The following is a 25077-nucleotide window of genomic DNA, read 5'->3' on the forward strand; positions in this document are numbered from 1 at the left end:
CTCTTGTATTCTGTTGCTGATGCTCACATTTATGGTTCCTGATTTCTTTCTTAGAGTTTCTATCTCCACAGTTGTCTCCCTTTGGGTTTTCTTAATTGTTTCTACTTCCTTTTGCAGATCCTTAATGGTTTTGTTCAATTCCATCCCCTGTTTGGTTGTGTTTTCCTTTAATTCTTTAAGGGATTTTTATCTTTCTTCTAGCTGTTTTGCAGTGTTATCCTATAATTCTTTAAGGGATTTTTGTGTTTCTTCTAGCTGGTTAGCAGTGTTATCCTGTAATTCTTTAAGGGATTTTTGTGTTTCTTCTAGCTGTTTAGCAGTGTTTTCCTGTAATTCTTTAAGGGATTTTTTTTTGTTTCTTCTACCTGTTTAGTAGTGTTTACCTGTAGTTCTTTAAGGACTTCTTCCTGTTTAGCAGTGGTCTCCTGTAATTCCTTGAGGGATTTTTGTGCTTCCTCTTTAAGGGCTTCTACTTGTTTAGCATTGTTCTCCTGCATTTCTTTGAGTGAACTATTAATGTCCTTCTTCAAGTCTTCTACCATCATCATGAGATATGATTTTAAATCCACATCTTCCTTTTCGGGTGTGTTGGGGTATCCAGGATTTGCTGTGGTGGGCATACTAGGTTCTGATGGTGCCCCGTGTTCTTGGTTTCTCTTAGTAAGATTCTTACGTTTGCCTTTCGCCATCTGGAAATCTCTGTTGTTAATTTTCAAGCTGTCTCTGGCTGGAGTTTGATCCTCCTGTGATTCTGTTAGCCTCTGTCAGCACTCCTGGGACTCCATCTCTCCCCTGTGTCCCTGTGGTCAGAGCACTCTCTGCAGACAAGCTCTCCTCTTGCAAGGCAGGTGTCAAGAAGTCTGGAGCTCTGATCCTCCTTCTGAGTCCTGGGGTCAGAGCCCTCCCTGTAGGCCCACTCTCCCTGCCTGACCCAGAGGACTCATGGTCTCAAGGACCTGTGGTGTGGAGAGTCCTCCTGAGCGCTCAGATGTCTCCTCTGGGGTTCAGGAGAGAGATGGCAGGGGTAGCCAGGACCAGACAGGAACCCTGCCTCTAGGTGGCCAGTGTTCCTTTGTCCCTGTTCCTGCTGGCACAAGCCCCTGCTGGATTCTCTGGAAAAATATGGAATGCTTCACAAATGTGCGTGTCATCCTTGCTCAGGGGCCATGCTAATCTTCTCTGTATCGTTCCAATTTTAGTATATGTGCTGCCAAAGCGAGCACTAGTCAAAGTTTTCTTATCGTGAAAGTTATTTATAATCAAGCACACAACAGATCTAAGGTGTCTCTGGCAATATGTTCAGTGTTGTATCCTATAGTTTCACTGTAGTCTTAGTTCTGAACACACAAGCTTCCTTGGTGCTCTGCATGCTGTTACTGCTCAGAACAGTGACTGACGCCAGGAGCAACCCCTGGCTGAGATGTAAGACTAATGGCTGTTACTGTAGTGGGTTTTGAAACCTTTGATGGAAGGTTTGCTCTTTCTAGAAATACAATCATTTAATTAGCAAATCAGACTTGTAATATGCTCCTACCAAAATTCCTAACCTTATAAGTATGAGAAACGTATATATTTCTTTACATAGTACTGTATTAGCATGTTCTTATTTAAAAACTTACTCTTTGCGTTGTTCATTTCAATTTCATAAAAACTACATGAATCTCAACTTGGGGTGAAGACAGACTTTCCAACAGTTTCTAAAAGACTTGACAGATACACTTCTGTCATTTTATATGATGCGTTTATGTGAAGCAGCACTCTCAACACTGATGAGCATAACAAATGTCTATCAAACCCGAAAAATACATTCTGCTTCCTATGGTATCACATAGACAAGAAAAAGTTAATTTAACTTTAATTTTTAAGGTAAATAGAAATACATCCACGTTATTCGTGTTAACATTTGCTTATATTTTAATAAATGGTTAAACATAGAAAACATATGGAAATTAATATTTACAATAACTGTCTTTGTGGTTTATTATCAGTAAACCTTTAGCTATATGTTGAATATTAATTGATTTGTGTTATACCAAATTTGGGGCGTAAACTGTTGGGGAAATCCCAGACTAAGTGACTCATGGATTTAATGATTTATCTGAGCTTCATTTTTGCCCAATTTTTTCCATTTGTTATGGAATTTCATAGCAAAAATATTTGAAAGGAAAAAAAAAAAAACGTCCTGTAGAAACACACTCAGGATGACGCTAGTTTTAGTTGATGTAACACACCGTATTTATGTCCTATCAATGCCTCCTTCTTCATTAGGAAAGAGCACCAGGCTAGTAAATACAGAGCATAGGGTGTTGGGTGAAAGGGGATGTGTGGGCACAGTGCTCTGGAAATAAACAAGGACACCTGGGTGATGCCTGGCAGTGGTCGGAGGTGTCAGTGGAATGTATTGCCATTGCATTGCTCTCTGGCTTTCAGTAGACAGAATTCGCAGGCAAGATTACAGTGAAGGGAATTTCTGAGCTCTCAAAATTTATGAGGAGGAGGGCATGGCAAAATTCCAGTAGTGCTCTTGGATGAAATGGAAATACCCAGCTACAAATGCTGCAAGTGATGACAATTTTTCTCATCTGGTGTTATTGAGCTGGGAGGATGCTGAAAAGGACCAGATAAATCAATCAGCCACAGCCTTCAAGTAATGTGTTAGCAATAAACTACAGTGAATGCAACATTGTATACTTTTTGTTATTCAAATGACACTATAGAATATATATTGTGTTCTTGTAAGAATATTTTTACTTATTTATTCATTTAAAAGTGTGTGTGTGTGTGTGTGTGTGTGTGTGTGTGTGTGTGTGTGTGTGTGTCAGGAGTGGGTAGGTGGGTGGGGGAGTACCCTCACAGAAGCAGGGGAGAGGGGATGGGATAGGGGTTTGTGGAGGGAAAACCAGAAAAGGGGATAACATTTGAAATGTGTGTGCACATGTGCGTGTATTCCTAACACCTCACACATGCACAGGACAAAGGACCATGTGCCAGAATTGCCAGAGTCAGGTCACTTCTTCTAAGATGTAGACCCAAGAAATCAAAGTCAAGTATCAGGCACAGCAGCTGATGTCCTTACCCTCTAGTCATCACCCCTACTCCCTGTAACCTAACACTATCTTAAAGTAATTACTTATATGAGCTGATATACCAACAAACAAATCCAGCAGCTAATTTATTTTCACCTTTATTTGTTGGAAGTGAAGAAAGGATCAGTAGAATTCAAATAGATGCTTTTTACTTAAAACTCTCATTCCACAAGGAAATGAATATTGTCTGAGGAGGAGGACTACCCCATAGGAAGATAAGCACTCTCTACTAACCTGGACCCCTGAGATCTCTCATACACCAAGCCAAAACCAGGCAACATACAAGAGCTGGTCCAAGGCCCCTGACACAGACCCACAAGAGGACTGCCTGGTCTGGCCTAATTGAGAGAAGACACACCTAATCCAGGGAATAGGGAAACCTGGTGAAGGGTGGAGTCAGGTTATCCTCATGGAGATGAGAAGGAGGGGGAATGGATAGAGAAACTGTGAGAGAGGTTAAAAAAATAAAAGTAATTAAAAAAACAAAACAATAAAATTGTATTTATAGATTTTTTTAGAAAAGTATAATAAATTCCCTTGTTATGTGAAGAAGGCATATGTACTCCTTTATTGTGTGTGTGTGTGTGTGTGTGTGTGTGTGTGTGTCCTATTAACCATATTCAATTTAAATTCAAAGCAAGCAAGCAAGGAAGCAAGCAAAAAATAAATAAAATTAGTACAATACAAAGTCACTTTTCAACGTCTACAGTTTTTGGTTTGCAGACTTCATATCTTACAAATGACAAAATCCAGAGATCCTTAATTTAAGTCCCTTCTGTAAGTCCATAAAATATTCCCACATCATCTTCACACTTCCTATCGTATTCTTTGAATCATTCTAAAATACCTGTATCAGAAAGATGTAGTGTGAGTATTTTGATAAACTATCTTGCTTGGAGAAAAATGACAGGAGAGAGAAAAAAAAGTCTGAGTATGTTAACTACAGATGGAATTATTTTAATGTTAGCTGAGATTTGTAGTTGGGTTGTTCATGAATGCAGAACCCTCTACTATGAAGAGCATAATATGCTAGTCACCTTTATATAACCAGTGTTCTGAAGAGCAGGGAACAAATAATGTTTTAGGAAAAAAGATAATGTTATGGAAATATGAAGCAGAAAGCAATTTTGGCATGTGTTTTGGGAGGATTTGTGTGTATCTTTTCATTGTGCATCTGTGCATGCACATGTGTATGGATGCATGTGTGCACACACTTGCACATATGTGCATACGGAAACCAGTAATTGATGTCAATTGGAGCTTTCTCCAATTGTCAAAATTTGCATTAGGGCAGGGTTCTAATGAGCTGGATAACCCAGCCAGCTTACTGTGGGAATCCCAGTCTGACTCATGGGTACCTGCATGACAAAGGGCTGCAGCTCTTGCCTGGCTTTTATGTGGATTCTGGGGACCTAGATTCAGGTCCTTACACTTGCACAGAAAGTGCTTTATCTACCAAGCCACCTTTCCAGCCCAAATCACAGATTATACTGTCACATAATAATTCTTTTTTTTTTTTCCCCCTGAAAAAGCCAAGGACTGTGACAGTTAGGAAATTCCTTCAAAAACACTCTCTTCACATTTTTCCACCAAAATTTGGCTATTAAATCTCATGAGAAATGAGATCTAGGTTTTGAATCTTTCAATAGCTGAAGCCATGTGGCCTGCCCATTATAAGATAGATGCCAGTAGAATAACAAAATGAGCCTACATTGCAAGCTTCTGAAATGATTATTGTGTGAAGGAATTATAGGAGAACACTGTGCTTTCTCAGCATAGACTCAGACATGGCAAGAAGTTGTACAAAAACGTACTGCTTTTAAAAAAATCAACATGTAATTATTAAAGAATATAGAATTATTTTTCTTTAAGATTTTTTATGAATTATGTGCTTGTGTGCATGTCTGCATATCCATATGGACACATGAATTGCAGGGACTTATGGAGGCCTGGGGCATTAGACATCCCAGAGATGAAGTTACAGTTGTCAGTTAACTGATCTGGGTGCTAGGAAATCAAACTCCAGGTCCTCTGTAAGAACAATATACTCTCGTAAATGCTGAACTGACTCTCTAACACCCAAAACATAGATTTTATTTCAGAAAAAAAAATGTACCAGTTCACTGAATTAAGATATATACCAGAGGTCATACATTGGTTTTTGAGGCTGTAAACCCAAATATAATCCAATCATAAGGCTAAACATATTGAGGATGACATAATCATTTTGGATGCTAAATAACATGTCACAGGAACTTTAAGTCTAAAAGTTTGCAAAGCCTAATTCAATAGTTCTTTTTTCAAACGTTAAGTAATGTCAGCTGGCAGCTCTTATCAGTTTATCTGAGAAACTGCCTCTGTTTTTAATCATTAATTTATGAAAGGAATGTGTATGTTTGTACCCAGTAAGACTAGTTAGGTTTGTGATAGCAGGCAGGACAGAAAAGTAGAAACCTGAAAAGGTAAAACTTGGTAAGGACAAAATATTAGCTGGGTAGTGAAACTTAAAGTTACATGAGTGTATTTAGTCCATTTTATTTTGTTAGTTACTTCTGAAGAGTCCATGCATTGGAAACACAGCACATGGCTTATTAGAATTTGCCTCAGTACCTATTTGTAAGGCAAACTTTAAGGAACGTGCTTGAACTCTGAGAAGACAGTGCACTCAGGAAGCAGAGGCCAAAACATCCCAAGTTGGAGACCAGTCCATAAACAAACAAAGATGACACATTGACTTTTCTGTTCAGGAAATTGTCATATAGCTGGTAAATGAAAGCCGCATGCAAAGGTATTTATATCCTTGTTGCCTTTCTGTACATGTTTTCTAAGCCAACAGTAAAGTAGTAATAATACTTAATGGATGCATATGTGATTTCTTTCTGCCCTACTCCAGATAATTTTCATATTATTTATTTAATTGCCAATACAACATAGTGTCCACTTTACAGTAAGTACGTATACCTCATTTAATGTACTCCAATTTTAATTCAAAATTATACCATTAAATATTTTTTGCTCACATTTTTTATTAGATATTTTTTATTTATATTTCAAATGTTATCCCCTTTCCTAGTTTCCCCTCCAAAAATCCCCTACCCCCTACCCCCCCCCTGCTCCCTAACCCACCCATTCCCACTTCCTGGCCCTGGCATTCCCCTATCCTGGGGCATAGAACCTTCACAGAACATAGGGCCTCACTTCCCACTGATGGCCGACTAGGCCATCCTCTGCTACATGTATTAACTATCCTTTTGATATGAACTCCTCTTTACAAATGGTATTCTTTTAGATATCATTGCATTGTCTTAAACAACAGCTGTCTCTGTTGTATTCGGATCTGAAAAGTGAAAGAAAGGATTCTAGGAGCTTAAAGTGTTTCCGGCATTTGTAAGTGTTTCAGTTTCTTAAAAGGAGAAAAATAATCTCATGAGCCAGGGAACGTATCTGACTAAATATTAATGAGCATAAAGCTTTATTGAAACACAGTCATGATTGTTCTTTTATATCATAACCCTGGCGTCTTCCACTCTACAGTGACAAAGCTAATTAGCTGGGAGACAGCTGATGGCTCACAAACTCCAAGACGTTTATTACCCAGCCCTTCCCATAGAACTTTTGCTTTGTCATAAATAAATACAGGAAATCTGTTGCCGTAGAAATTCTCAGCGCACCTAACCTGCTAGTGTTGCACTGTAAACCCAGGAACAGAAAGGCACAGTCTTTAATAGAATATTTTGTAAACTATTGGACATTCTTGGCACAACTCGGAAAATTCTAATCGGCACAAAACATTTTAGCACACAAATTCAGCTACCTTCTTTGCTACAAGAAATGAAATGTATCATTTGCCTTCTCACAGAATATTTAATAAGAAGTTAAGGCAAAAAATGAGATTGTGTGTGAAAATAACATGATTTTATCTGATACAAAATATGGGGGTGGGCTTCTAATATCAAGACATTAAACTGTTGTCTATCACTCTTGATGTGAGTCACTGGTCTTCCTTGACCTTAGGAAATTGTTCATTTTTTCTCTTTTTTTATTATTATTATTTTCTTTATTTACATTTCAAATGCTATCCCAAAAGTTTCCTATACTCTCCTCTGCTCCCCTACCCACCCACTCCCACTACTTGGCCCAGGCCTTGCCTTGTGCTGGGTCATATAAAGTTTGCAAGACCAAGGGGCCTCTCTACCCAATGATGGCTGATTAGGCCATCTTCTGCTACATATGCAGCTAGAGACACAAACTCAGGGGGTACTGGTTAGTTCATATTGTTGTTCCACCTATAGGGTTGCAGCCCCCTTAAGGTCCTTGGGTACTTTCTCTAGCTCCTCCATTGGGGGGACCCTGTGTTCCATCCAATAGCTGGCTGTGAACATCCACTTCTGTGCACTAGGTACTGGCATAGCCTCACAAGAGGCCGCAATATCAGGGTCCCTTCAGCAGAACCTTGCTGGCATTTGCATTAATATCCAATATATACAAAGAGCTCACTCAAGAAGCTGGACTTCAGAAATTCAAATAACCCCATTAAAAATGGGGTACAGAGCTAAACAAAGAATTCTCAACTGAGGAATACCGAACGGCTGAGAAACACCTGAAAAAAAGTTCAACATCCTTAGTCAGCAGGGAAATGCAAATCAAAACAACCCTGAGATTCCATCTCACTCCAGTCAGAATGGCTAAGATTAAAAATTCAGGGGACGCGGCGAAGTTGTGGAGAAAGAGGAACGACGTTGTACATCGTGGTGCGCACTAGGCTCCGCACCACGATGTACAACGTCCACAAGCAGGAATTTATGAAATTCTTAGGCAAATGGATGTATCTGGAGGATATCATCCTTAGTGAGGTAACCCAATCACAAAAGAAGTCACTAGATGTGCACTCACTAATAAGTGGATATTAGCCCAGAAACTTAGAATACCCAAGATACATTATGCAAAACACAAGAAAACCAAGAAGGATGACCATCGTGTGGATACTTCCTTCCTCCTTAGAATAAGGAACAAAATACCCATGAAAGAATATAGGTACAGAGACAAAATTTAGAGCTAAGATGAAAGGATGGACTATCCAGAGACTACCCCATCCGGGAATCCATCCCATCATCAGCCACCAAACCCAGATACTAATGCACATGCCAGCAAGATTCTGTTCATTTATTTTTAATAAGTTGCATAACCAGATACAATTCGCCATTCCTCCCAGAATTTGAGAGCTATATTAAGCAGTTAATTTTACTCCTTTTCTGCCCTCTTGCTCACTTGCTTCCTTTCTTCCTTTCTATTTATTTATTTATTTATTTATTTATTTATTTTCGTCTGTCACAGGGTCTCTTCGGTGTGAATCCTAGCTGGCTCATTCACTCTGCAGACCACACTGGCCTGGAAAAGGGTTTTATCCATGTTGCCCACGATCAGATTACTGGTTAAAAGACATGCACTACCAGAGGTAGCTGGTTTGATATTTTCTGAAATAGCACTGAAGCCTTGAAGCTCTTTTCAAATGAAGTCAATATGGGTTACATGAGTTAGAAATAGCTATGATAAATGATGACATTTATTGTCTGTTTAAAACTATACACACCCAGATACCAACTTACAGAATGAATCTTAATAAAAATTAAAATTAATGGACCACAAACAAGTGAAGGAGCTCTGACCCACAAACTCTTCCAGGCTAATTAGACTCAGTGGGAAGTAAACACTGGCTATAGCAACTCTGAGTAAAGCATTGCCAACAAGAAGACAAAACACTGACACTCCTACCATAAGTAACACAGACCCTTCTTGAGGCCATGGATAAAATGGGAATCAGTATTTTTCCACTTGAAACATGAAACCTACAAAATGTTTGCCTCCAAACATAGAGTGTTGATATTTTTTTCATCAAAATACTCTGAGAATTAGACTTCTGTAGAGTAACTTAATTTTGAGCAGAAGAGTGGAATAGTAATACAAACAAATGGTTAAAAAGATTGCTCGGAACATGACAATCTGACATCTGCCTGGGCATGCGTTTACTAGTTTCATGCTCTGGTAATGTCAGTTTAGTATTTTAAGTGAGGGTATAACCTATTCATGCAGAAGAGCAGCCTTAACATTCCTGTGCCGCAGTGTAGATATAAGACCTGATTCCCATACACAGTGAAAAGGAAGGGAGTATATGAGGAATGCGTATTGAAGACTAAGTGGAGGTTAAGTAAACTGAGCTCATAGTTTGGATTCCAGAAATTGATTATAATCAAAATGTAAATATTTAACATTAGTATTTAACAAACAAACCCGTGAGGAAATATTAAATCTCTTTGTCCATTCCAATGTTTACTTCCCAGTGTTAATTCTGTCTCTATCTGGAAAGTAAACTTTCCTTATTGCTTTGTATTTTATGGAAAAGGTATTTCATAACAATACAGCATGTTTAGTGCAAGGAATGCTACCTAACCTGATTGGTGCGTTTACCAGTAGCGATAGGTATTGGGATCTACAGCATTAGTTTCTTTTTTGACAACCTCTAACAATAGTTGGTTATGCCTTCAAAATGGAAGGCCCTTCTCAGGATGGTAAAGTGAAGCTTGCTTGTATGTCTGTCCACAGTGGCACACAATGGCAGGTTTGTCATCAAACAATGTCAGGAAACATCCCAAACTAAGAAAGCAGCAGGTACTGGTTTTCATGTACTTCCACAGGATGCCTATTACTGACTTTGTCCTTTCTTTATATTTTTCTTTCTTTTTTTTTTTTTTTTTTTTTTTTTTTTTCATAGCAAGATCTTCTGTAGAGGTGAAGAAATATCAACCTTTGCATTTTGAAAAGAGATACAAAGAATTGTTGGCTCTATGGATTTCATGTGCAATACGTGGAAGACACAAGGTCTATGGGAAATTTGACAGCAAAAGCTAGATAAAGAATAGTGGCCGCATGTCCCCTGTCCAGAGCCAAGAATGAGGGTTGAACTTTTTTGTATCCACATTCCCTAGATCCTTGCTTCCTGATTCTTTTCTGCTTAAATCCTTTCTGTCTCTTTTTTTTCTATTCCTGTTCCATTATTTGTCATATCACCATGACCACCATTTCACAACACCCTTTCCTCAATTACCTTTCTTGTGCAAACTCAATAGTCTATAACCACTCTCTTGGGTTCATCACTTATCTTTTAACTGCTAAAATGGCCCAAAATGAACCTGTTATAAATATAGTTGACTGGTATTCTTGACTGGATACACCTCATTTTCCCTTTCATCGTCGGAATAACATTTAATCTGCTTCCATTGTTGTTTCCTGTGGGGAAATTCCCTGAAACTGTCCTCTAGAAAAATACTGTTTTAATAATAACCTTATACTCCCACAACCTGTAATGGAAACCAACACCCATTCTCCACGTTTCTGTCGAATCTAGTAGATTCTTTTAACAGCAAATTGTGCCTTAGTTAATTCTAATTAATTATCTTCTGATATGGCCTTGTACTCCACATTTGACCTTTGATCCCTGAAAAATTAGGTTAGCAATTCAATCCTCACTCTCACTTTCTTTCTAGCTTTCCTCTCCTTGGTCTTTTCCTATCAATCTTTTTCTCTGTGTGTAAGTCTGTCTCAAAGTAAGAAAACATCTGTGACCACTCTAGTTGAAGACATCTCACTATTAAGATCTGATAGCTATAAACTTTCTTGACAGCTATTTATATGGTTAAAAATAAATGTCACTGAAATGAATCTGTGTCTCTTTGTTTATTGTCTGTGACTGTATCCATACTACTACAAGAGAGTAAATTGTTGTAAAGGTGCGTGATATCTGAGTTAATCTAAGATAATTGTCAGACGGCATTCTATAAACACACATGTGCATGTGCGCACGCGCGCGCGCGCACACACACACACACACACACATACACACCCACCCACACACACACTTATGCTCTTTTGACCATTATAACTTAACTACACTAAAAATCTGTATTTCCATTTTGAGAATAGGTCATTTCTGTAACTTCAGAAGGTACAAAAACCAAAGTTTTTTTTTTTTTTTAACATAGGCTTCTTTTAGCAGATATAAAGTAAAAATAGTGTTATCTTTATACCAAAGAAATAGAACTTGTGCTAATATGTTTGTGAGCAACTTTAACCAAAAGTTAAAGGCTCATTTAAAGATGTCTTTTCCACATGGACTGTGTGGGATTATCATTGGATTAGTCACTCTGGAATCCTTGGCTGAAAACCAGTGCCCTTTGCCTATAAAGCCCTACTTTATATGTAGGACCATGATGCTCCATATAAATCATCCGTGCATGGAGGAGGAACAGGGTGGTGTGGGCAGGAGAATGGCAGCTATCAGAGTCACTTTTCAGGTGTGTATGTCCAAACACCAGGTGTCCGTAGGTAGGATGTTTGGAAACATCTAAATGACACGTTGGATTTTCACTTCATCTTGATCTTCTCTCCCTGAAGTTGTCCTTGTTACTTTCTTCCTGCTCTTTACCATGGCACACCTATATCCTCAGTGACTCAGAACCAAAACTGCTGTGGTCATTGATTCTCTCTTGCATCCTGACAAGGCCTTCTTCACCAAACATGAATTCTTACGTAGTCTGTCTCCAATGGCGACGCTTACATATCTTCTTCATTTGTGTAGCAAGTGGTCTCTTCGATTATTCCTCTTCCTATGGCCCATTCATGTTCTTTCTATACTCCTTTCTACTTATGTCTCTTGGATTAATCACAGATTCTTAGGGATTTATACCATGAGTTGAAGCAAACCATTTATTTTCTGTGAATGATAATGATTCCGTGCCAAGAACCTTGTCTTTTACTCTCTGTCTTTAACAGTGATGTACCTCTTTCTATTTTTTTTTAACACAAATCTTACATCTCATTTAGAGTTTTACTTTGCTATTGTTTTCTAAAACCCAGGTAATCCTCTCTTTTTCTCACCACAGAGACTTTCTACCTATACTTCTATCTATACTTCAGTTAGCTCCACCATCATAAGAATAACTCAGCTAATATTGGAAGCATAAGGAGGAAAACAAGGAATCATTAACTTTCCACATGTTCTCAACATCTGCCTTTCTACAGATGGTTTCTATTGGTATCACTACTACAATTAATAAGCAAATTATCTTAATTATCAATCTTTAAATATACCTTCACACTAAACACTCATAATCCCTACTTCTAAATGCACTCAGTTTTTTCACTTTTCTTAGGGTTCTACAGTCATTACATTGGTACTAACTTTTGGCTAGACTGTTGCAGTAAATTCTCTGATGGACTGCTTGCTTCCTTTCTTCCTGCTACCACAATTATCCTTTCATATAACAGATATCTTGACGTGCTGAAAGCTTGAAGAATATCATATAGTTCCCTTATTATGCATACTTTGGTAGATTCCTCTTTTGTTTAGAATGCACTCATAATCACTTGTGATCTACTACAAAAAGCCCTTATCCAGGATGAGGGCATTACATATGCTGTTGCAGGCACCTCAAATGTTCCTTACATACCTTATTCGTTTTTTTTTTTCTTCAATTTAATCGTTGATTTAAAAGCCTGTTTTCAAACCACTATATACCCTTCAATATGGCAAGCTGCTTTCATTCCTAATAGCAGTCACAACTGTCTAAAATTTCTTATTCATTTCCTGTTTTTATACAGTTGTCCCAATGCCATATTTGTATACTAGACAATAAGAGAATTTGACAAACTTCATACCTATCAACTCAGTTTCTTAAAACCGTAATCTATATAAGAATTATCACTAATCCTTTATATATGTCAGCCAAGTTAGGGATTATATAATATTTCAAGATCTTTTAAAACATCAACCAGGATCTTATTTCATAAGAAGGTTATGATATATATATATATATATATATATATATATATATATATATATATATATATACAGAGAGAGAGAGAGAGAGAGAGGTGGGAGGGATTATTTGGTAACTCAAGTGTTTTTCAAGTGTTTTTTATTCAGATGGTAAATGCATTAAAATCTTATATAATAGATAAAAGGGTACTATATAAAGCATTATATTTATGTCTTCATTTACTTAATTATGCAAACTGGATTTCATCAATTTTTAAATAAAAACCAAAAATACTAAAATGGTCATGTTGCTAAATCTTATGCATATTTTTAGCAGTTCCCAGAAGAAACTTCCTTTGAATTTGTCTATTAGAAGTAGTCATGGTGGACAGGGGGTGGGTGGGGACAGGAACAGGAGGAATCAGTTGAGAGGTGAATGGAGAAAGAGAGAGAGTGTACTGGGGGAAACAATTGGAATTGGGTGGAAGGACAATTCAGGGGTCAGGTAGAAACAAACTGCAATGGAATCTCTGAGGGATATTACGGTAACCTTAGCTAAGATGCCTAGTATTGGGGATAAGGAGCCTGAACTGGCCGTCTCTACAACAAGGCAAGACTTCTAGTGGAGGGGTTGAGACACCAACCCAGCCACAAAACCTTCGACCTACAATTTGTCCTGCCAGCAATATGTGCTGGGATAAAGGTAACAGAGAAATTGTTGGAGGTGCCAACCAATGACTGGCCCAACTTGAGTCCCATGCAATAGAGGGGGCCCACCCCTGACATGGCCCAGAGGGCCAGAAACCAGAGGCCAGCTAAGCCAGAGAAACCTATGATAGAACCAAATACACCTTCCTAGCAAAAAAACAAAAAGAAAGAAAGAAAGAAAGAAAGAAAGAAAGAAAGAAAGAAAGAAAGAAAGAAAGAAAAATAAAACAAGAGAGAAAGAAAGAATTCCTAATGATATGCTATACTCATAGAGAGGAGCTTGGTATAATCACCATCAGAGATGCTCCATCAAACAACTGATGAAAACAGATCAAAGATTCATAGCCAAACATGAGTAAGCACATGATGAATCCTGAGGAAGAAGGGCAGGAAGAATTGTAGGAGCGAAAGGGATCAAGAACACCACAAGAAAAACCAACAGAATGAACAAACCTGAACTCATAGAGTTCACTGGGACTAAATCGAAAATCAGGAAATCTGAATGAGTTTAACTAGGCATCTGCATATATGTTGCAGTTATGTAACTTGGTGTTTTCTAGGACTCTTAACAGATGGAGCAGGGGTATTTCTAACTCTTTTGTCTGCTTCTGGAAACTTTCTCCCCATACTGGGCTGTTTCATATGAGTGGAGGTGCCTAATCTTATTGCAACTTGATATGGCAAGCTTGGTTAATATTCTTAGGAGGCCTACCTTTTTCTGAAGGGAAATGAAGAATAAGTGAATAATGGGGAGGGAGAGGGGGAGTGTGGGGTGAAGAGAGAAGGTAGAGGAAGCTGCAGTCAGGATGTAATATGTGGGAGAATAAATTAATAATATTATTAATAACAATAATAATGAAATAAGCAGTTAGCAAGTAAAGACATCTTCAGATATCTTGTAGCCAACTAAAAGGATTTAGCCAGTGTCTTAGTCAGGGTTTCTATTCCTGCACAAACATCATGACCAAGAAGCAAGTAGGGGAGGAAATGGTTTATTCCGCTTACACTTCCATCACCAAAGGATGTCAGGACTGGAACTCAAGCAGGTCAAGAAGCAAGAGCTGATGCAGAGGCCATAGAGGATGTTCTTTACTGGCTTGCTTGCCCTGGCTTGCTCAGCCTGCTCTCTTATAGAACCCAAGACTACCAGCCCAGAGATAGTACCACCCACAAGGAGACCTCCCCCCTTGATCACTAATAGAGAAAATGCCTTGCAGCTGGATCTTGTGGAGGCATTTCCCCAACTGAAGCTCCTTTCTCTGTGATAACTCCAGCCTGTGTCAAGTTGACACAAAATTAGCCAGAACAGCCAGTTTTCTGCATAGTGAATAACAATGAAATAATGATGTGAAGCTTCTGAAGGGCTATTTCTAACTGACCCCAACTCTTTTCTTCATACAGGAATGGATTTGTTATAAGTTTACCCAATGAAAATTACCATGGCTTTTGAACAGCATCTGCTCTAGCTTTCAAGAAAATCTGAGGTCTTATTAGAAGAGCTAAGAAATAGTTACCCACAGGCTCTTTTGTGGGAGTTTGTGATCTCTCAAAGCCATTGCAATCTTCCCCTAGCTAACCACTACTTCAGGAAATTCCAGTCAGATGGAAAGAGATGAGAAAAAATACGCAACAGTATAGTAACTAAAGGCACTTAAGAGTCTATAAACTACCTTACTTACTGGTCGAGAATAGTAAACATATACCATAGGTATATCAGTATGCTTCAGGTACAACTTCTAGTAATCACCTAGCACAGCTGATAGAATGACAGCTTTCAATATTTGACAGCTTTTCACGCACACACACACACAAACAAACAAACAGAAACTAAAATTTAAGAGATAAAACAATGGGTCACTGCACACAAACAGATAAACTGATGGATTTAGTAAAATCATTAAGATGATTTGAGGTCAACTATAGTTGTTTAAGTGGGACAAGGTCACAGTTGTTTCCTAAATATTTCCACTGCAAACTCAGTTGGAAAAAATGTTTTCTTCCACTACCACAATAGTTATGGATTCTTGCTAGACTGGCCACATTGCTGCCTGGTTCTTAAGTTCTTCTGTTTTGATTACACTGACTCAGTCGTATGCCTGTATGACTCAGCCAGCTCCCACATCTCTCTGCACATCCTTCTGTGTTCCCTTCTCTTGCTCAGACCTGTCACAGTGGGAGTTTAATAAACGCTACTTAACTACAATGATGTTCCATTATTTTCCTTTACTTCCATCCACTCCTCTCTCTTAGGATTATATTGAAAGTCAATTGTCAAGGATTCCTGAGTTCATTTCCCAACACCTATTTCTTGCTGCTGCTCAAAAGTAACTGTAATCTCAAGCTCCAGTGGACCCACCATCCTGTTTTGGCTCCATGGGTACCAATTCTTATGTTCACACAGATACACATATACACACAGATGAAGAATAAATAAAATTCATGCCATACTATATAGTTAATATGTATGGCAAAACTATTTCTCATCTCAAAATTAGTTCCGCCAAAATACTGTTGGAATTCAAGTACTTTCATTATCACCTATAGACATATTTGTGCAATATTTATAGACATTTTAATTATATTCAACAACTCATAATCTAGTTCTTTTTATCACAAGGATAAGAAGATCAGTGCTGTTGCAGAAATTCTAACAAGTGAGGACTAGAATATCAAATTCCAAACTATCACACTATATTTACGTATCTTAAATTTACATAAATTTTACAGCAACATCCATATAACAGCCCTGAAAAGGGAATGGGTATTTATGGAGTTGTTCTTGTATTCTAGGACTCTGGCAAGTCTTTCATAGACAATCCACAAATATATTGATTTAGAATTAATTCTATTTTTAAAATGAAAAATATTATGTCCCAGGGATAACATACATTACACAGCAGTCCTGTATGATAGAAAATGAATCTGAAACAATCTTGTCACTTACTGACTGCTGTAAGGTGCAGTGTTTTAGATGGCTCATAGGTTGGGTTGAGAAAAACCACAGTGCTTTCTCCACAGTATTAAGTATTAAAAGAGTTTATTTGTTCAATCACTCAGAAAGGTACTCAATGAAAGATGAGTTGAGATGTGATGAATTGTTATAAGAAGTGTTAGTAGAGGTGAAGTAGCTTGCTGCTAATGAAGCAAAAAAAAAAATCATTTTTCAGCCCTAGAAGGAATGTAGTAATTTATTAATTGTTAGCTTCACATCCTTTTATTTAAAGAATACCACACACACACACACACACACACACACACACACAAACACACTGAACATAGTGCAATGTTTAGATTTGCTCATTTATGTGATTATTGTCATTGTCTTTGTATAAGAAGTTTTAATTATGTACCCCTGAGCACACATGTTTAGTAACCATGTGGTTTGTCTATGTCCTGAATTCTGTGTAAATTCAGAGATCACTCTTGGTTAAAATATAAACATAAAAATTGGCATGCATTTTTAGCATTTGCTTTTTGTCTTATAAACTGAAATAATCTAATATTACATAGGTCTTCATTTCATTTGGACGACTGAATAGTAGTCTCCTGCTATATTTCTCCTTTATCTCAAAAGAATTTGCAATGGTCCAATGTATCAATATCGAGAGGGCTCTTCCACTGAGAATTGCTGAACCTCATTTATATACACATATGCTTGCATGAGCATCACTAGAGAGTAATTAGTAACAGTGTCCCTCTCTCTTGTGTGGTTGCTTTTGGTTTACCAGAAGCCAACAAGGTCTCCAATGAGACCCTCTTTCAACTATTGTAATCTCTACCTGAAGGCATGGCGTTGTCACACAAACGGTCAAAGATCATCACTGCACCTATAAATTCATTCAAAATCAAACAAACATTCCTTCAATAAAAAAAAAAAAATGCCATGACCCTATTCCTGTCTTCCTGTCGTGATGTAATCCTAAACACCAGCTGTATTTTAAGAGTATATATTAGATTTCTTTATTCAATCAGCAAATGTTTGTGGAACACTTGTTCCGGTTATTTTATAAGGAAAAAGAAAGACAAAGCATCTGCTATTAATGGACCAACATTTTATGGGAACTTTTATATTTTATATATATATATATATATATATATATATATATATAGAGAGAGAGAGAGAGAGAGAGAGAGAGAGAGAGAGAGAGAGCATTCCAGCCTGTAATACATAAAACCTAAAGTATAATTTTCCTGGTTGGTCAGCACAGATTAGATCCATTGATTTTCCTTAAATTTGAAGTAATTGTGGTACATATCCATGTGTAACACTTTCCACAAACTCTCAATCCAAATAAAAATATTTTGTACTAGGTTATATTTACTATTGTTTATTCCTTTTAAATATATCCAGAGATTTCGACAAAGTCATCCAGTCAGTGAAATGTAACATGTAACAGGGGTTAGCAATTGCAATCAATTGAAAAATACTGAGTGATGAACTCTTAAGCAGTACCTTGTGCCTGCTTTCTTCACTGTGTTTAGATGGGTTTAAAGTCATTCCTGGTACTGGAGACCTAGCCAACTACCCGCGGCAAATGAGGTCACGGCTCTTGGAGAAGAGCCACCACTGCCACTTTACTAAACCAGCATAATCCTGACTACACTCTAAACGTTTGTCCTGATACCCACAGAGAGTTGTAATCCCCATCCCTCATCAAAGCAAGTTCTCTTTGCTAGATATGGAGACCATTACAGAAAATCACCACAGATCAAAAGGCAGGGGGGTGGAGGAGGCTATTCCCAATGGATACTTGTATCTACAACTCCAACACCCAAGGCTCAGGAATCAATGAAGAAGAAGTGAGGACTATAAGAGCCAGAGAAAAGGGAGTGTTCCCTAGGAACCTTAGAAGCTACTTACATAAAGCCTTACCAAGCTGAGTGCCTACACTGAACTGAACATGGATAATAGACATGACAAAGTAGATAGGGGACAGGCCTCAGAGCCTCAACTCTACACAATTACGGGCAACTAAGAAATGCTTGAAAGTCGGAAAGTAAACAGTTTCCCAAAGGGAAAATTAGCCTTCTGATTAGTTATCCAATACTTAATTGTCAATGCTGAAATTTACATAAAGTAAAATTATATTCATGGAGCAGGTTATATTTAGGTATTTTCGGGTATATATGTATGTACATATGCGTATGCAACAACAGTTAATTTAAAAAGTCATTGCGATTGAGAGAAATGACAAGGGGTATTTAGGAGAGTTTAGGGTTTGGAAAGGGAAGGGGGCAGTGACATAATTATAATCTCAAAACGTAAGATAATTAATTACACATATACACAATAAAATACCTAGAGTATTTGAAGGAAAGCAAAATGAGACAAACCTAACAAACAAAAACCAAGCAAACAAGACAACAACCACTGCACATAAAATACCCTCTAAAGAGCAATGGAAGACAGAAATGTGCTTCTCTTTTCCCTTTAGCATACATGCAGTACAGATATGGCAAAGGTTTATTTTAGAAAATAAATATGCTAGAGACAGATTGCTTTTTAAGGCCATGAAGTATCTATATGTGCTTGGAAGTAGAGAACTCATACCCCATGTCGTCAACATTCTTTTTTTTTTTTTTTTTGGTGGGGAGAATTTATTATGTATCTCTATCTTTATCTCTAGCTCTCTATACATTACACACACACACACACACTATGTGTGTGTGTGTGTGTGTGTGTGTGTGTGTGTATGTATCACATATCTGTCTTAGATATACCTACATGGGGTATATGTATAAACAATTATGTATCTATATATCTCTAAGTTAGAGTTAACTTCTCTGAATTCTCAAAACGGTTGTCAGCTCCTCTATACTTGTACATCAAATAAACTTATCGTTCTGTTATTCAGTGAACTTAATCAAGACATTTTCTAAATTAAATTGTTAGTGAGCTATAAATTGTTTAACTTGTTTTAAAACAATTTTCTTTCAAATGCTTTTACTGGCATGAGTTCCTTGTTGGTCTGATGCCTACTGAGACATATTACACAGTAAATGTTGGGCTGCCTAAGTTGGCTCAGAGGTTTTTTTTTTTTTTTTTTTTTTTAAAGGAATTCAAGTTTTAACCTGGAAACTGTTTTATCTCTGCCAATGCTCTTGGGCTATTTTTGTCAGAGAGAAAGCATCCCAGTCATTGTTCCTAAAGGATTGTCGGCTGTAAACTAACAACTACTTAAGATATAAGGAATCATCAGGGGAAAACTTTTCAGAAACTTGGAGAATGAAGATTTACATGCTCAAAAATGTGGCAATTATCAAATTTCTAATCCAAATTTTTGAACACTTTAAATCTTCATTTGAAACTACAAGAGAACAAAAAATTACCTGGTCTTTTCCACTTCTAACTACAGAAAGGTAACAGTCTTCTTGTCTAAAATTTTGACTCTATCTGTAAAACCTAATTCTTCTTTCTGATGAAATAGTTAGAAGCATTTATTTATGATGTGTGTTCTTGTTTTAAAAATACAGCCAGGTATGTTCTAATTACCTCACAGTAATATGAACACCAATGCTTTAAGTAATTATTAAAAGGTATAAAGCCAGACTACCCCAAATATGTCCATTAAGGTATATTTTCTGGGACCCTTTAATTTAGGTTTCAAAAGAGAAAGACTATCTATGTAGCCTGCAAGAGATTGACCTATTTCCCTATTTTTAGCAAAAGCCTTCTGAAAGAGTTCAAGTAGAAGTTAGGGAAAGTCCAAATGGGCCTCAAAAATAATGATAAAAACCTATTTAACTGTTTGTAGTTAGTAAATATTTATTTAGTAGGAATATATGGGACTCTTCTACACAACAGTGATATTCTGTTTCCAGGAAGAACTGTTTCAACCAACTCCATCTCCTCAAGTGTTAGGAATCACATCTTGTACAAGGTTTGGTGGCATATGCGTGTCATATCAACACTCAGGAAGCAGAGGCAGGAGAGTCATAATCTCATGGCCAGTGTGATTTTTTTGAAACAGATGCTGTTTGAAGCAAAGCACAAGAGTCACATCTCCTAATTAAGCATGCAGTGTTGCCTTGAACTTCAAGTAGTTCTTTAAAGTTTTTAGAAATATTCTTAATTTCTTGTTATTCATGTCAAATACTGAATAGATTGTTGAAAAAATATCAACCTAGATTTTCTATATTTGTAGTCACATTGAACAAAAGCCTTATTAGTAAAATGTGCAACAATAATCAAGCTCCTGTCACATTTTTTTTATTATTATTCTGAAACTAAAAATAAGCAATCCAATTCCCCTTGAAAATGGTACTTTTCTAATTAAACATACAATTAGAACATTTAAGCAGATTACTGCTCATTATAATCATTAACGTCTTTTATTTGGGGCTCTTCCATTTACATGAAAGTTTAAAGTTAAAAGCCCCAAATATTTGGGGCCCTGCAGTATTCTTGAATTTCCAAAGAAAACTTACCAGATGTTTTAATGAAACACCAGTGTCAATTGAGCTGTCTTGAGCATTGATTTTTATGCAACACTAGCTTGCATCATATGCCAAATAAGGAATAAAGTAATGATGGTCTTCCTAGGTTGAGGAGAAATTATAACTTAGTGTACAAAACTAAACAAACAAACTGTATTACAGGTCTACAACGTACCAGGCACTCTTCTAGGCATGGAAACATAATGATGTCTAGACAGACATGACTCCACCCTCTATGAGCACTAGACCTTGTTAGCTGAAAGTTCTTATGCCTCATCTTTTGCAGCTCCATTTATATCATGTTCGTGTCTAAAACTCTCAAATATGTACCTATTCTGAGCACAGTTATAGGACTATTTCATCTTCCTTAGTCTTGGGTGATATACCACTATTCCATGAAGAAGGAAAAGTAAAAAAGACATGCAAAACTGAAAATTCATATTCAAACTTCTCAAAATTGTATAATCACAACCCCTCCCCAAATTTTCAGCAATCTTTCTGTCTTTTGAAAAGATGCAAGCCTGACTAGCGTCATTCTCTTCAGTATGCTGATAACATAACAACATGTTAATTCTTTCTTGTTTTACGAACTATACATACATATTCCTAAGTCCACAAAATGTGCATTTGACAGAATACATTTCAGTTGGTTCTTTAATTCTTATGAGATACCTGTTATCCATCACACTCTCTATTAAGCATCTGACTGCCTCATCACTTAGTGAACAGATCTTGTTGTTCAGGTGGTCAGGTGAGCTTACTTAAACCCTATAGATCCTGGTCAATGAAATGGATGAAAGAAACCCTGAAATCATTTCATCAGTTGTTTTATCTTGAGATGGTAAACAGACCAACCCAAACAAGATCTCTTATAAGCTGCCATATTATATTAAAACTATTTCAAGGCCCAAAATGACATTTTTAATACTCAGTTTCAAATACTCATAATTTTATGTCATTGACTTATGCTTCTCTCTCTCTCTCTCTCTCTCTCCCATCTCTGCTTTTACTCCAGGCTAAAAAGTAAAAATTCTGTGAAAGGAAGCAATTAATCACTGGAGTAGCTTGCACACATCCTCCTCATTACTGCCTCTGCTCACACCCTCAAATTGAGGTCCTCATAAATCATGACCCTTACTAACAGCTTTCTGTTTTCTCAAGGGCAACTTGAAATGCTGTTAAACTTCCAGTTTTTCTGTTCTTATCTCTTCATCACAATTTTTTGTGTTTAAAATATCCTGCTGAGAGTGTTTGTTTTATGGCTAGACCAGAAGGCGCAGTCACAGAAGCGACACAATGGAAACAGACTATGGAGTTTGATAAAGGACATTCAGGGGTGCATTCAAAGGTTTTAGTGCTCTATTCTTGGTACACAAGTGATGGAATCCATAAACTGGTGAAGGAATCTTCACAACCAACAATTCTGAAGACAAGATTTGGTTCCAGAAGCACAATTTGTTTACAAAAACCAATAAACCCAAAATACTTTTTACACAATTTCATAGTGTTTGAAGAGATATAAAAATGCTACAGTAGTAACCCAACTAAAACCCACAGCTGAATTGAGGCAGGGCAGCTGGAGTTGTTTTATCTGGCATATTATTAAATACCTTATTAGCATTGCTACATGAAGCTAGGTGTAATGGACATCAGTAGCTGTTAAAATGAACTGAAACTATTGTCTCTTAACATCTAATAAAGCATCCTCATTTCAAAAATACCATATTTATCATATTTATCACATTATTAACACATAAAAGTGATGAAGACAGCTTTACAGTATTTATTATAGCTTTACAGTATTTTTTAGTTTCTTAAAGAAATTCAATCAACTAAATCAAGTAGATATTCGTGTACAAAACAGAGGTGCGCAGAGTCACTTTAAAGTTGTATTCCTGTATTATCAGGCAGACACTTTAAAATAATTATATCATTTCCTACCTTGTAATTGTATCCATTTAAATTTACACTAAGCAGAAGATGACAAGTGCAAACAGGCATAATGAAGAGGAGAGAAGAGTGGCTGGAAAGCCCATTTTATTAAATCAGCCAAAACAGATATATTAAAAAAAATAAATCCTGTCTCAAATGATCATTTCATTGTTTGCATAAAATGTAATATTTGAGTATAAGTAAATTAATTATGATAGTGAAATATAAATATAGATATTATCCCATTTTTCCAAATTGACTCTCTCCCCCCCCTCTTGTTCTCTCTTTCTCTGTATGCATGGTAGATGTATTAACTCAAAGTATAGTAGCAATAATAAATTGTGAAGCATATAGCTGCTTGACTCCTCTTTGAATGCCTAAGCCACCTAAAGTTCTCAAAGACACACAGTCCATAAAGAACTCCTCCTGGGAATGTTTGCACTCGGGAACTTTCCAGACTTTAGAAATGCCTCTCAGGGGGGACCAAAGCATTGTTTCCAGATTGTATCGGCAGTTGTACCTTTTTTTATTTTTCCTTCCAATAAGTGATTAGAAATCCAAGTTGTATCTTTCCCAAACTCTTAAGCTTTTTCAAAAAGTGATATTCTAATGCAATGCTTAAACAAAAAAAAGATCTTGGGATTCTTCTCTTCACCAAAAGTTCAAGACAAAGTAAAGAGAAAATGTTAGTTAGTGTACTCAGACTGCCATAAAGGGAAAAGAGAGTTAAAAATCAGTCATGATTTCCCATGATCCTTGTTCGGGATCCCTCCATCGTCAATACAGGACATATAGTCTGAAGAGCCAGCTCGGTCTTCATTCTAGATCCGGATGGACTCCCCAAACAGTTCTCATCAGAACCAAAATAAGTGTTAAGGTAGCATACTTTCACATTTAGAGAACTGAATCCAACACACACACACACACACACACACACACACACACACACACACACACACACTTTTTTTTTTTTACCTGTTTTTATGTCGTGTCTTCAGTAAGTTTCTTCCAAAGGGTGCCATGGTCTGTCCCGGCAAGGCAAGCAAATAACACAGTCCTTATCTCAAAGAAATCTGGGCCCTGGGAGGGGTGTCTGGGTCTCCCTGGTGAAAGGAGGAAGGCTGGAGGCTTCCTTTTCAACTCCTCAGAAGTTCCTTGCTTTCAAGCTCATTAGCAGCTGGCTGAGAGAGTTGCTGGAAGTTGTGCAATTGCTGCCTAACTTTGAACTGCAGGATTGTTGTGGCTGCTGCGCCCAGGGAGACCAGCCCAGCTTCAGCCTGGAAGAAGGTGTTTGTTTGGAAGCTCAAAAGATAGAGGAGAGGGAGGAGAGAGAGGGAAAGAGAGGAAGAGGGAGAGTCAGAGAGGGAGGAAGGGTGGAGAGGAGGGAGGAAGGGAAAGAGAGAGGAAGGGAGGGAAGGAAGGAGGGGAGAGCCTCTATTGTGTGTTGTAGCTATTTGCCAACTAGCTAAACTCTAAGACCTGCCAACCCTACAGGCATGGTAATAGCCATGGAATGGGAATTTCACTCGACTTGGAAACACCCCCCTCCCCTTTCCTGCTTTCCACACCCAGCCACACAAGGTGTACACACATAAAAGATTTAAAACTAACCCCCTCCCCCCTGCGGCCTCCTGCCAGCCAGCTCCAGTCAGTGAAAAGTAATCTGATCTTGGCAAACAGGAATGAGCAGGAGGAACGCTTTCCCTACCTACTCCACACACACACAAAATAACCGACCCCCCCTTCCCCGAATGCAAGCATGGTAAGGCCAGTTGAGCCTGCAGCTACTAAGAAAGCAGGTTCCCTAGCTCTCCATTAAAAAAACAAAAAAAGGGTGCGGGTGGGGGTGGGGAAACCGTGAAGGACCAAGGGCCACTGGGTTAACAGATCACTGCCTTATGATAGCTGACCCCTAGGGTGCTGACATCCACCAGCCTTTGGAGACCACATGCTGTGTCTCAGGGACCTTGGAAGTGCTATAGGAAAAGTGAGCTGCCGGCCACCACCACCTTTAACTATTGAACAGTAGGAGTCTATGGTCTATGGAACTAAAATAAGTATACTGTCAAAATGGTGTGTGTGTGTGTGTGTGTGTGTGTGTGT

General features: G+C 37.7%; 1 protein-coding gene and 1 non-coding gene across 2 annotated transcripts in view; both read right to left on the bottom strand.

Moving 5' to 3' along the window:
- Positions 1-24447, bottom strand: part of Rassf9 (Ras association domain family member 9) — a 36149-nt gene extending 11702 nt beyond the window's left edge. The window contains exon 1 of the mRNA XM_021205654.2: positions 23950-24447. Within this exon, the coding sequence (XP_021061313.1) occupies positions 23950-23996 (47 nt within the window). The 5' untranslated portion in view covers positions 23997-24447. The remainder of the gene's footprint in view (positions 1-23949) is intronic.
- On the bottom strand, positions 1117-1223 carry LOC115064766. Its single transcript, XR_003844586.1, has one exon. It is a non-coding gene; the product is annotated as a U6 spliceosomal RNA (small nuclear RNA).
- Positions 24448-25077: the final 630 nt, after the last annotated feature.

The sequence above is a fragment of the Mus pahari genome, chromosome 9, assembly GCF_900095145.1.
Source record: "Mus pahari chromosome 9, PAHARI_EIJ_v1.1, whole genome shotgun sequence".
Lineage (NCBI taxonomy): Eukaryota > Metazoa > Chordata > Mammalia > Rodentia > Muridae > Mus > Mus pahari.